This window comes from Loxodonta africana, chromosome 9 (genome assembly GCF_030014295.1).
Source record: "Loxodonta africana isolate mLoxAfr1 chromosome 9, mLoxAfr1.hap2, whole genome shotgun sequence".
NCBI classification, from domain to species: domain Eukaryota; kingdom Metazoa; phylum Chordata; class Mammalia; order Proboscidea; family Elephantidae; genus Loxodonta; species Loxodonta africana.
Genome location: NC_087350.1, coordinates 40,539,115 through 40,553,511, shown reverse-complemented (window position 1 = coordinate 40,553,511; position 14,397 = coordinate 40,539,115). Strand labels below are relative to the sequence as shown.

At 38.5% G+C, this 14,397-nt stretch overlaps 1 protein-coding gene across 2 annotated transcripts in view; it reads right to left on the bottom strand.

The window, feature by feature from the left end:
• Positions 1–14,397, bottom strand: part of TRPM3 (transient receptor potential cation channel subfamily M member 3) — a 996,165-nt gene that overhangs the window by 163,579 nt on the left and 818,189 nt on the right. For both annotated transcript variants that reach the window (XM_023544757.2, XM_064291228.1), the window contains exon 9: positions 11,333–11,405. In XM_023544757.2, coding sequence (XP_023400525.2) covers positions 11,333–11,405 — 73 coding nt within the window. The remainder of the gene's footprint in view (positions 1–11,332; positions 11,406–14,397) is intronic.

Genomic DNA, 14,397 nt, shown 5'->3' with positions numbered 1-14,397 from the left:
GAGACTGTTTGCAAAAATATCTTGAAAAGCTGTTGAGACATATGAGCACTTGAGGGCAGGTGCCAAAGAATTAGTGAACAGGAATTAACTGCTCAGTTTAAGAGGAGGAGCTTGTTTTACTTTTAAAAGAGAGGGTGAGGAAAAAGAATAATGGGAGAAGAAGAATGCAAAGGGGACTGTGAGGTCGTGTAAAACTGAGGAAGTCATGGGTGAAGGATCCATGAACAATTCCCTTGTGCGAGGTAGCCAAAGGGTGTCCACATTGGGCTTGCCTACTGTTCAATTTGATGTTGTTTGTGTTATTGAGAAATAAACCTCTCTTCTAACCCTCCTTTCACAAAAGTCTACTATGTCCATTGAATGCTTTTCATAAGTGAGTTTTGCTTTTTGTTTTTGTTTTGAAACCTTAGGAGGGCTGAGTTTTATATTTGGACTAATATAACTATGTGAGGAATAGAAACAATACACATGGAATCAGGAACTTGAAGGTAGAGGTGATCCAGAGAATTTAAGTCCTTCAGTAATTTGGGGAAATCTTAGGTAGGGTGTAAGATTTGCATTTCTGCAAGTGACTTGGGAGGTGAGAGCTCACTTTAATGGAATTTCAAGGGGTAAAGAGGCCCCAGCCTATGTCTGGGTTATTCATGTAGCTTCAGCTAGTGGTCAAGTCTTTGGGTGATGCAAATGGGTAAGGCACTCCACTGCTAACCGAAAGGTTGGAAGTTCAAGTCCACCAAGTGGCATCTCAGAAGAAAGGCCTGGAGACCTACTTCTGAAAAATCAGCCATTGACAACACTATGGAGCACAGTTCTCTGACACACACGGGGTTGCCGTGAGTCAGAATTGATTAAACGGCAACTGGTAGTGGTAAAGCTAGTGGTTGATTGCTTCGAGACACAATTTCACTTCTTTCAATCAATGGTTAGTTATTGAATTCCTACCACGTGTCAGGCATTGTGCTGGGTACTAGGATACAGAGGTGACAAAGGCATAGTCCTTTTCCTTAGAAAGCTTCGTAATTGGAAGGTGGGTCTGTAACCAGGGTGATCATACTTCCCAACTTGCCTGGGACATTTTTGGTTTGTTCCAGTTGTTCTGGGATAATTATTTATACGGCCCACTTTCATGCCCAAGAAAGTTCCAGTCAGGAGATAAATTTTCTGGTAACCATTCCACAGAATTCTGATGAAAATTATATGATGAAATTTATATGAAAATGCTTTGTGAATTGTCATGGATTGGATTATGTCCCCTCAAAAATGTGTGCATTGACTTGGTTAGGCTATGTGTGGTTGTCCTCCATTTTGTGATTATAATTTTATGTCAAAAGGATTAGGGTGGGATTGTAACATCACTCTTACCCAGATCACATCCTGATCCAATGTAAAGGGAGTTTCCCTGGGTGTGGCCTGCACTACCTTTTCTCTCTCAAGAGATAAATAGGGAAGCAAGTAGAGAGTTGGGGACCTAATACCACCAAATAAGCAGGACCAGGAGCAGAGTGTGTCCTTTGGACATGGGGTCCCTGTGCCTGAGAAGCTCCTCCACCAGGGGAAGATTGAGGACAAGGACCTTCCTCCAGAGCTGACAGAGAGAGAAAGCCTTCCCCTGGAGACAATGCCCCATATTTGGACTTGTAACTTACTAGACTATGAGAAAATAAATTTCTCTTTGTTAAAGTCATCCACTTGTGGTATTTCTGTTACAGCAGCACGAGATGACTAAGACATGAATTGTAAAGCATTATACAAATGAAAGGGATTAAGAGACTTAACTTCTTTTATTGCACTCTTCTATTAGACACAAACAGAAATGTCTAAAATTACCATCTACCTTAGTCCCTGTTATTGCCATGAGATCTATGTGGTTTTGCAAGAAAATAAACCTTCCAGAAAATTAATTTAATTTTAAGACACCTTGGCATGTGCCCATTCATTTTCCAGAATAAACTCCTTTGTGTGGTTTGTTCTGTACCCTTACCTGTACGTTAGAGGGGTTAGATTATCGCCATTGCATCCTTTGAAATTTAGTGTTCTATAATTCTGGTAGGTTTTGGACATGGGGGACAGCCTAGGATTTTTTAAAGCCTGTTTTAGAAGGAGAAGGGTATGAACTACTATATGTTAGATATTTACCATAAAGCAGAGTGCCTGCCCTCAGGGAGCTTCCAGTATAATTATCTTCTGTCCCTTATGTCAACCCTCATGAGAGACATAGCAATTCCTCTCTTCCCAAGGAAAAAAACTGAGCTATACAGAGGTTAAACAGCTTGGTTAATGCCACAGTTAGTAAAGAATTGATTTAAGTATATAACTAATTGTATCCCAATGCCTGTTCATCATTCATTCATGAGTTCACCAAATACATACACGGAATACTGAGTGTGTGTCAAGCACCATGAGTAAAACAGATGTGGTCCCTGCCCTCATTTCTAGTTTGACATCAACCTCATCAGTCAGGCCACTATTTCCTAAATAGATATTTCCAGGTACTGTGGTAAGTCCTTTATTTGTATTACTGATTAAAATTGTTATAACTATGAAGGAGGTATTATTATGATCTCAATTTTACAGATTGGAAAACCAAGACTCAATGAAGTTAAGCAATTTGTGCAGTCAGGGAGTAGTGGTATTTTGAATGTGGCCATCATTCTCCCTATTTTAAAGCCCTTTGCTGGCAATTACTGTACTGAGGGGCTATGGGTGATAGTGAAGGATGGGGTGGGAGGAACCAAGTAAAGAAAGCCTGAAGAGATTTCACTTTTACAGAATCATTTTTTCTAAGCAATAGACTTTGGTTCTAAGGAAAAAGCAAGTAAGAATGTTATCTCCTTTAAAATTCTTGGCCAAAATCATCAAGTACAGACCATTAAAGCTGAAAAAGGCAATAGTGAGTATAATAATCAATTATCAACATACGGTAAATAATGTTAAGAAATTATGTATTTAGGTCTATCTGAAGTAGATTTTTTATAAGCATGCCTTGGTGAATGTCTGAACCCTGATCAGCATGCATTTGACCTAGTTCCTGTCTTTGTCTACTGAATGAAGAATTTTTTCCTGGTATCGTACAAGGGGGAAACCCTGGTGGCGTAGTGGTTGAGTGCTACGGCTGCCAACCAAAAGGTCGGCAGTTCGAATCCATCAGGCACTCCTTGGAAACTCTGGGGCAGTTCTACTCTGTCCTATGGGGTCACTATGAGTTGGAATCTACTCGACGGCAGTGGGTTTTTGGTTTTTATAGTAAATGGATTTTAAGGTGCTGGCATTTGAGGCAAATCTGACACCCTCTGCCCCTTACTGTGTTTTTTTATTTAATTGCTTTAGGTCTCACCAACATCCTTTCCTGCCTCTTTTTCTGACCACACCTCTGTTTTTGTTGGGAACTCATAACTGTGTGACTTGGATGAGCTGAGTCTCCCATTCCCGGTTACAGGGGTTCTCCCAAATCCTGCTCCACAGTGATGGGATAAGGGATGGGCAATGGTCCAAGGTGAGTGAATCCATCTCCTCCTTGGGGCTTTTCTGTTCTAATTGCCAGGAAAGATGGGTCTTTTTTTATTGGAATTTGTTCAGCTGACTGGGTGTGAGATCGGTGCTGTCCATAGTCTTTGGCCCAACATGGGTAGGGACAAATGTCTGAGAGACAGAGTGCAGACCCTGATGACATTTGAGCCCTGGATCCCCCTTAGCCTGAACCTGGTTTACCCATAAACTTCCCCAGTAATGTGAACCAACAGATCCACAAAAAAAAAAAAAATTTGCTGGAGGTAGTTTGAACTGTGCTTCCGTCATTTGTAACTAAAAAAAATTCCTGATTGAAGCACTATTCCCCTGATGATCTAATCTTTAGAAATAAAACAAGTGTCAGCTCAGACTTATTCCTGCCACTACATTGGGTGGAATCGTGGGTGTTCCTACTTTTATCAATAAGATACTGGATATGTAACTAAGGCTTTCTGGCAGCTGAGGACCCTGGAAAGTGCTCCAGGAGTTTTAAGGGCTGTTAATCACTCGGAAGTTCCTGGAGCCTTCGGGGAAATGCCTGATATCACAGTAGCAATGAGGAGCCAGGGAATTCTGGACCCCGAAGCTTCAGTAAGTGTAATAAAGAAAATTAAAAAGAGGTGAAGGGGCCAGAGTTCAAGCCTTAGCTCTGCCATTGACTTGCCGAGTGATCTAGAAAACATCTTTTAGACTCTCTAACCTCAGTTTTCTAGTCTTTAAAATGTATGGGGTAGCAAGGTAAAGTGGGTATTGTGGCTTCAGGGTGGCTTTGAGATGAGGTAGCAATAGAAGGTGGGTGGCAGACATAGGTTTTGGAGGGGGCTATACCTGGAATGGAACCCTCGTGGCGCAGTGGTTAAGTGTTTGGTTGTTAAGCAAAAGGTCGGCAGTTGGAATCCACTAGGCTCTCCTTGGAAACTCTATGGGGCAGTTCTACTCTGTCCTATAGGGTCCCTATGAGTCAGAATTGACTCAACGGCAATGGGTCAGGTCTGGTGTGGTATACCCTGGGATGGGAGTCTCTGGATGGTGCAAATGATTAACACACTTGGCTGCTAACTGAAAGGTTGGAGGTTCAAGTCTACCCAGAGGCATCTTGGAGGAAAGTTGTGGCAATTTACTTCCAAAAAATCAGCCACTGAAAACCCTATGGAGCACAGGTCTACTCTGACACACATGGGGTTACCATTAGTCAGAGTTGACTTGATGGCAACTTGTTTTTTTGTGCCTGGACCCCAACTGCTGATGGCCACTTTGTTCTGTGACATCTAAGCTAAAGGTGTGACTGAAATGCTAAAGGGACAACCACCATACAAGTGCATTTGGGGAAGCCAATTCTGCAAATCAAAAGACTTGAGGAAGATTAAATGTGGTTTTAAGCAGAGAAAGGCTTGGTATAAATTGTTCTGTAAAGAATCTACATTGTAAAACTTACCTGGTGAGTTTAGTCCCTAAGTGAAATACTTTACTATTCTCCAGTGGTGTACCCTATACAGTAATGCTATCCCTGTCCCTTTATGCCTGAAACGAACTGATATGCCACACATTTTAACATCATAGGTCTCTTTTGGACACAATTTCCTATGCTTCTATTTGTATAATACTTAATAAGAATGGCAACTTTGCATCTGAAATAAACAAGGAGTATATGAATATTGATATCTCTTTTTTGATCTTAATAAGGATATCTAAACAGTACCAGGTTAAGAAAATAACATCAAAAGGACAGCAAGCCTGCATGTGCTTATAAATCTGCCTACACAGTGGTGGTGGAGGGGCAAGGATTGAACATATTAGAGACAATTTTTTATTTTCAAAGCAGGGCCTTAATAAATTCCCATAAAACCCATTTATGAAACACCCGAAATTATGTAACGTAGCTTCTCAGTGAACACTTTCGGAGAAGTTAGTTGCTTATGAGATCTACTTGGTGTGTAGAGTTACTAAACGTAATCCAAAAAAACCAAACCCACTACCATGGAGTCAATTCCAACTCATAGTGACCCCATAGGACAGAGTAGAACTGCCCCATAGGGTTTCCTAGGCTGTACATCTTTATGGAAGCAAACTGCCACATCTTTCTCTCATGGAGCTGCTGGTGGGTTCAAACGGGCAACCTTTCGGTTAGCAGCTGAGTGTTTAACCACTGCACCCCAGGGCTCCTTTACTGGACATAAGTGCCTACAAAATATATACCAGCATTTTCTCCTTCTTTTTTTTTTTTTTTCTTTTAATTAGGGATTGGTTCAGTATTTTTAAAAATAAGTAAGGTGGGTAGCAAGATGAATTGCTTATTGATATTAGTACTAGTTTGTGATAATAACTTCATTTTCTAGTTAGTTGAGTAGGAGAAGCATGCATTAAGAAGTAGCTCCAAAAGTTTAAAATACATTAAAAAAATTTTATCCACTTTTATTTCCAGTTTAGTTTTTTTCTTTTGAAGATACAGTTTTAAAGAAAGATGGATCAGAATACAGTCCTCTTATTCATTGCCTTGTATTATTTGAAGACATCTGACATTCTTATTTTTTTCTGAAGTCAGACAGGTCATATTGGCTATTATATGGATATTTTAATTTTTATTTTAAAATTTTTCCTTTACATTTTGAACAAATTTATGAATACGTATCTTAGTCTATTAAAAATGTGTCCTCCTCCACCTACGTTATCTTTAAGAAATTAGTTTATTTAGTATTGACAGCATTAATTATTATGTTTGAGGAAAAAAACACATAAAATGACTGAAACCAGACAATTAGCTCTGAAATGATTGTAGATGTCCACAGGAAAGTATTTCCTACAAATCGTGTTCTTTAGTTATGCATACAGTTACCTCTTCCTTAGACTTCCCAGTGGCAATTTGAACCATTTCTTAGATCAGTGGTGATCAGCTGTTGTCCATATCTATGTGATTTATACAGAGTCTTTGTACAGATACTTCCTGTGTCTCTTTATAGTCCTTTGGTTACATATATACCTGGACTTTACAATTAATTCCATAAGGTAATATCTCCGTTTTTGTTATTTGACAAAAAATAATCATGGAGTTTTCTTGAGTATGGAAGGTCTCTTGCTCAGGTCCCTAATGCATGTTAGCATGCCTTTTTTTTAATCCCTTAACACTTTAAAAAACTAAAGTCCACACTTAATTTGGATTTCCTTATTTTTTTAACCTAGTGTCTTTTTTTTTTTTCCTGCTCCAGGATCCATCTAGAGTACCAACATTACATTTAGTCATCATGCCTCCTTAGGCTCCACTAGGTTGTAATAATTTTTCAGACTACCCTTGTTTTCTATGACCTTGACAGTTTTGAGGAGGAATATCCTGTTTTTGTACTCTATTTTAGCTCCTTTAAAATGTTTTCCAGGAAAGAAGTAAGCAATAAATATTACACTAACCCCATGCATCAGGTGAACTTCTTTACCAGTGAAGACTGTACCCAAAGAAAAATAATTCCTTATTTATGGCAGACAGCAATGATCACATATTATACTTTAGTGCATGTAGATGACTGGAAGAGTATACATAAACATGATTTGACTTTATATTTAATCCAAGGTCTGTAAGAAAAGATGAAAAAATTATGGGTCATTTTACTCCACAGAAAGGGTCAAAAACTCTGAGCCTATGGAAGGCTGTGAGCAGACGTTCTCTGATCTGACTCTGCCTGGAGCAAGAGGGATGCAGATAGGATGGGAAGGCTAAGAGGGCAGGTTGATCAGCACCGGAAGTTTGTTAAGGCAGTTTGGGGTCCTCTCCGGGGCAGTTTTCTCTGGTTGGTCTGATTTAGGTAGGGCCTAGGTGAGAGAAGGAGGTGGACAGAGGCACTGGGTGACCTCCCTAAATTCTTGCGTTACTCTTCCTATAGAACCTCCCAAGGTGTCTGCAGTCCAGAACTATTCATGACATCAGATCTGCGTTAAGTAGGGTAGACAGATTTAGCAAATAAAAATACAGGGCTACCATTTATGTCTGAATTTTAGGTAAACAATGAATAATTTTTTAGTGTAAGTATGTTCCATGTAATATTTGGGACATACTTATGCTGAAAAATTGTTGTTTATCTGAAAATGAGATGTTCACTGGACATTCTGTATTTTGTCTGGCAACTCTACCTCTGACTGATTTCCTTGGGCTTCCCTGTGTATGCGTGGTGAGAGGGGAAGACTAAAAGGAAGAGAAAGGTGAAGATTTTAAGTTCTCTAACTTCAGACCAGCACTCTCTGAGTGCTGTTTCATTAACACGCCAGACAAATGTGACATTGACCATTCTCAAAACTACCCTACTTTACATCACTGAAATTGCCTTCTCTCTCTCCTGCTTTCTCTCTTCAGAGAAACAGATACCTAATAAGCCCGTATCATGTAAACAGTTTAATATATTCAGATCTTGAAGAAAATAAAAGCCAATGGGATCAGAAACATGGAGCAACAAAGGTAACATTTTCCCCACAGACACCTGGTGTCCTGTCTTTTTTTGGGGGGGTGGGGGCTCTGTAATTAGAGACAGCTGTAAAGCTGTCTCTCTTATTCCTATTTATCTTCTAGTTTTCTCAGGTGATGAGAAGAATTAAAAGTATACTGAACAAATACATCTCAGGTATTAAAAACCAAAACCAAACCCAGTGCCGTCGAGTCGATTCTGAGTAATAGCGACCCTATAGGACACAGTTGAACTGCCCCATAGAGTTTCCAAGGAGCGCCTGGCGGATTCGAACTGCCGACCCTTTGGTTAGCAGCCATAGCACTTAACCACTATGCCACCAGAGTTTCCATCTCATGTATTATGTATTAGATACCAAAAATTAAACATAATTATACAAAATAAGTATTAAACCATGTTAAAGGCCCCATCCATGATTTTTAAAAAATTACACAAGAAGAATAAGTTAACAAAAATAAAGACTTGGAAACTGAAATAAGTAATCTCTTAGTCTCCAAAGAAGTTAGAAAAGTATTATGTTTGATACCCTTTTTGAATCAACTGGGCCAGCATCAAAGAGGATTTAAAAGCCTTTGCAAAGTAGAGTTGACACACCATAATCTTTTAATGGCATAAATTCCCATTAGCATCAACTGCTACAAAAAATGTTCATTACAGTGATTAGAAATGTTAATTTCTTCAAGCAATCAGAATTTCCTTTAATCTTCTATTGCAGTGTTTTTTTAAACTGTAGGTTATGATCCATTAGTGGGTTATGAAATCAATTTAGTGGGATATAATCAGCACTAAAGATAGAATAAAAAAATAGAGTAGATTAAAATAGAAAATATCCAATTTCATTGCGCATAGTCAATGTAAATATTTTATAATGCCTTCATTTCAATTTTCTCTATACATATGTGTAAGTACTTGGTTAGAATATATTTCCTACTGTGGGTCGTGCTCAAAAACATTGGAAAACAACTATCCTGTAATACAACAAATTCTAAGACTGACCAAGAAGTGAAGCACAATTTTAAGTCTCACAGTTTGGTGAAAGTAGAAGAAAATATTTTCAATAGAAGATACTATGAAGACCAACATGTTTTTACCAACAATTGGGACACTTTCCCCATTCACTATGAGTTTTGGTTCAAGGACATAAATGTAATTTTTACTTTTTAAAAATCAGATAAAGATGTCTTGGTGGTATATGTAAGTAAGTGCTATGGGGCCAGACTGTCTCTACCACTGACTGGCTGGCTGATTTTAGGTATGTTACTGAAATGCTCTGTGCCTCAATTTTCTCACCTATAAAATGGGGCTTTTAACAAACTGGTCTTACCAAGTTGTAAATATTAAATGAATACATACACAGAATCCACCTAACAGTATTTGACACATAGCAAGTCCTCAATAAATGTTAGGTACCATCATTATTACTTTTTCTTATTGTTATGTTAAGAATATCAAATATCATAGCTACTTGCCTCAAACTTTTATTTTTGTGATAAAAGGAGAATGGGGACCAGGGTATAGGTTGTGGCTCAGCCCATGCATGGTCCCTTGATTCTTCTCTCCAGTGTATGTAAGTTTTAGTTCATTGAAATGAAATGCTTTAGAGCAGAGGTTCTTTACTGTGGGCACATGGACATACTTCATGGGCTTGTGAACCCCCTGGAATTGTAATTAGAATTCTGAATGAATGTGCACATATATACCTGGGAAAGTGGGTGGAGAGGACTGACAGCTTCTCTTGTCAAAGGCGACACATATACCAAGCAGAGTTAGACAGACCTAGGTCTAAGTCCAACTTCTTTTAATTAGCATTGTAACCTTTAGCCAAGTTCCTTAACCTCTTGTAGTCCCATTTACCCAATTAGTAAAATGTCAACTGAAAACATTGTTGCTTGTCGTTAGGTGCCATTGAGTAGACCCTATAATATACAGTTGTTGAGATAACTAATGTTGACAGTATTTGTAAAGAGCTTAGCATATTGGCTACTAAATGAGGGCCACTCAAGTAAATATTAATAGTAGGAGGATGGAGACTGGAAATGAGGATACAATGGTTGCTGTTCTGAGTTTTAATTCCCAAATTTAACCCATTAATTTTCTTACTTATGCAACATTGATTGAGTGTTGCCATGTGTTGGGGACTGTGAGAGGATCTGATGAACAAGACACATTTTCTGCCCTTACAGAGCTTCCAGTCTAGGGAGACTACACACAGGCAATGACCAACTGGGTGATAAATGTACAGCTGGCAAAACATGGGAGCAGGGAAAGGTGTAGGAGACATTTCTAACCTAGAACCAGCTTCAGCAATGTTCGTGGTTCTATTTTGACTTATAGGTCCAGTTTTCATTTCAGTACCAAACAGAGGCAATTTCCTTTTGTATATTTTAATACTGAATAGAATTAATCAAATATAATATACCTATTTAGGGACACTAAGGATGGGATTTTATCTGAAGAACCTGGAGAAAACTGTTTTTCTCTTGGATATGGCTCCAAGGATGAGGACATGTAATAAGATCTCTTTATAATATTGAGACTAGACAACAGGACAAATACCCACCTTACATATGAAAATCATATAACCTGGGGGATTTCCATTTTTGCCTTGACTTCTAGGAATCTTACAGTTAAATTTAATGCTCAATTTTTAACAAGCATGGAAGCCTAATTTGGGGGTTTCTTTTTTTCTTTCAATGATCTTTGGTTTTCACTTTTTAATGTCTTACTGTTTGTGTGTGAGTGTGTGTATGTATATGCAAAAAACCCCAAAACCAAACCCACGGCTGTTGAGTCAATTCCGACTCACAGTTACCCTATAGGACAGAGTAGAACTGCCCCATAAGGTTTCCAAGGCTGTAATCTTTACAGAAGCAGACTGCTACATCTTTCTCTTGTGGAGCAGCTGGTGGGTTGAAATTGCCCACCTTTTGATTAGCAGCCGAGCACTTTAACCACTGTGCCACAAGGGGCCTATATGTGCACATATACACATATATGTTACATAGACAATATATTCAAATCTTTATTGTAAGCCATACCAAATTGTTTTTCAAAATAGATAGGGTAATAATAATTATTAACCTCAAATAACTTAGTGGCTTACATGTTACATCAGCCTTTTACTTTATATATTTTATGATTCAGTGGACATAATTTGAATAGTTGTATGTTTAAACCCTATAAAATTGAGTCACACCATGACAGGTCTATTTTAGTAGAATTTAACAGCATTAACAGTACCTTATAGGAGATATCTTTATATTATTAATGATTGGGTATTTCATGGTATTGAGATCGTATCCACTGTAAGAAGACATAAGATAGTTGTATTCATCCATTTAAATTGTTTTTGCACTCTCTGGACACAGAAACTCTTTTACCTTTGAGTAAAGCTGTCAGGATAGCTAAATCAATGTCCTGATGTCCTTCTGAACCCATCCGAAATACCGTGATCTGCAATTTGAGATAAGGTGACCATTAGAAATGCATTTTTCCCCAAAAGAAACTAAATTAACAAGACCGCATCTACACACAGACTAGCTTCATATCTATGAGATATATTCTTAACCACAGGGCAAGCACACATAGTAAGAACCTAATGAAAGTGTTCTTGCTCTTTAATTAATTGAGAGGGAGATGCCTTAGTAGGCTCTGAACAGAGACCACGTTTCATAATAGCATTGAATATAGTTACAACAGGTAGAAATTAGAGGCCAAGGAATGTGTCCTCCGCTATCATTTCAGTTTTAAAATTATGACTTTAAGGATTTACAAAAACATGTAAGCCTTAATATGGACTGAAATGAGAAATAATTGTTTTGAAATAGTTTGGCATGCTCTTCTCCACGTGTCTGTCAGTTTGTCGTACAGTGGTGGCTCCTGTGTTGCTGGGATGCTGGAAGCTATGCCACTGGTATTTCAAATACCGGCAGTCACTCATGGTGGACAGGTTTCAGCAGATCTTCTGGACTAAGACCAGCTAGGAAGAAGGACCTGGCAGTCTACTTCTGAAAAAATTGACCAGTGAAAGTCTTATGAATAGCAGTGGACCACTGCCTGAAATAGTGCCAGAAGACGAGCCCCTCAGGTTGGAAGGCACTCAAAATACGATGGGGGAAGAGCTGCTTCCTCAAAGTAGAGTCAACCTTAATGATGGGGATGGAGTCAAGCTTTCGGGCCCTTCATTTGCTAATGTGGCATGACTCAAAATGAGAATAAACAGCTGCAAACATCCATTAATAATCAGAACATAGAATGTACAAAGTATGAATCTAGGAAAATTGGAAGTTGTCAAAAATGAAATGGACCACATAAGATAGATATCCTAGGCATTAGTGAGCTGAAATGGACTGGTACTGGCTATTTTGAATTGGATAATCATATGGTCTATATGCCAGGAATGACTAATTAAAGAATGGTATTGTTCGCACTGGGTTTTCTGGGTTTACTGCATTCATCATCAAAATAACATTTCAAGACCTATCCTGAAGTACAGTGTTGTCAGTGATAGTATAATATCCAAATGCCTACAAGGAAGACCAGTTAATATGACTATTATTCAAATTTACACACCAACCCACTAGTACCAAAAATGAGGAAATTGAAGATTTTTACCAACTTCTGCAGTCTGAAATTGATTAAACATACAATCAAAATGCATTAATAATTATTGATGATTGGAACGCGAAAGTTGGAAATGAAGAAGGTTCGGTAGTTGGAAAATATGGCCTTGGCGATAGAAACAACGCTGGAGAGCACAAGATAGAATTTTGCTTTGTTTATTGCAAATACCTTTTTTCAACAACATAAAAGGCGACTATACATGTGGACCTCACAAGAGGGAATACACAGGAATCAGATCAACTACATCTGTGGGAAGAGATGATGGAGAAGCTCAATATCATCAGTCAGAACAAGGTCAGCGGCTGACTGTGGAACAGGCGATCAGCTATTCATGTACAAATTCAAGTTGAAGCTGAACAAAATTACAGCAAGTCCATTAAAACCAAAGTATAACCTTAAGTATATCACACTTGAATTTAGAGACCATCTTGAGAATAGAGTTAACACATTGTACGCTAGTGACCGAAGACCAAACAATTTGAGGGATGACATCATACATGAAGAAAGCTAAAGGCCATTAAACAGATAAGAAAGAAAGAAAAGACCAAAATGGATGTCAGAAGAGACTCTGAAACTTGCTCCTCAATGTAGAGTACTCAGTGTAGAGTAGCTAAAGCAGATGGAAGAAATGATGAACTAAAAAAGCTGAATGGAAGATTTCAAAGGGTGGCTTGAGAAGGCAAAGTAAAGTATTATAATGAAATGTGTAAAAACCCGGAGTTAGAAAACCAGAAGGGAAGAACATACTCAGTATTTATCAAGCTGAATAAACTGAAGAAAAAATTCAAACCTTGAATTGTAATATTGAAGGTACTATGGAAATATGTCGAACAGGGCAGGAAGCATCAAAAGAAGATGGAAGGAATACACAGAGTCACTATACTGAAAGAATTAGTAGGCATTCAGTCATTTCAGGAGATAGCTTATGATCAAGAACCAATGGTACTGAAGGAAGAAGTCCAAGCTGCACTGAAGGGAATGGGCAAAAAACAAGACATCAGGCACCAGGAATTGACAGAATATCAATTGAGATGTTTCAACAAATGGATGCAGCACTGGAAGTGCTCACTCGTCTATGCCAAGAAATGTGGAAGACAGCTTCCTGGCCAACCAACTGGAAAAGATTCATATTTATGCCTATTCCCAAGAAAGGTGGTCTAACCAAATGTAGAAATTATCGAACAATATCATTAATTTCACACACAAGTAAAGTTTGGCTGAAGATCATTCAATAGCAGCTGCAGGGAACTGCCAGAAATTCAGGCTGGATTCAGAAGAGAACGTGGAACCAGGGATATCATTGCTGATGTCAGATGGATCCTGGTGGAAAGCAGAGAATACCAGAAGGATGTCTACCTGTGTTTTTCTGACTATGTAAAGGTATCCAACTCTCTGGTTCATAACAAATTATGGATAACATTGCAAAGAATGGGAATTCCAGAACACTTAACCGTGCTCATGCGCAACCTGTACATAAACCAAGAGCCAGTTGTTTGAACAGAACAAGGGGATACTGTGTGGTTTAAAGTCAGGAAAAATGTGCGTCAGGTTATATCCTTTCACCATACCTATTCAATCTGTATGCTGGGCAAATAATCCAAGAAGCTGAACTATATGAAGAAGAATGCAGCATTAGGATTGGAGGAAGATTCATTAACAACCTGCATTATGCAGATGACAGAACCTCGCTTGCTGAAAGTGAAGAAGACTTGAAGTACTTACTGATGAAGATCAAAGATAACAGTCTTCAGTATGGATTATGCCTTGACATAAAGAAAACAAAAATCCTCACAACTGGACCAATAAGAAACATCCTGATAAA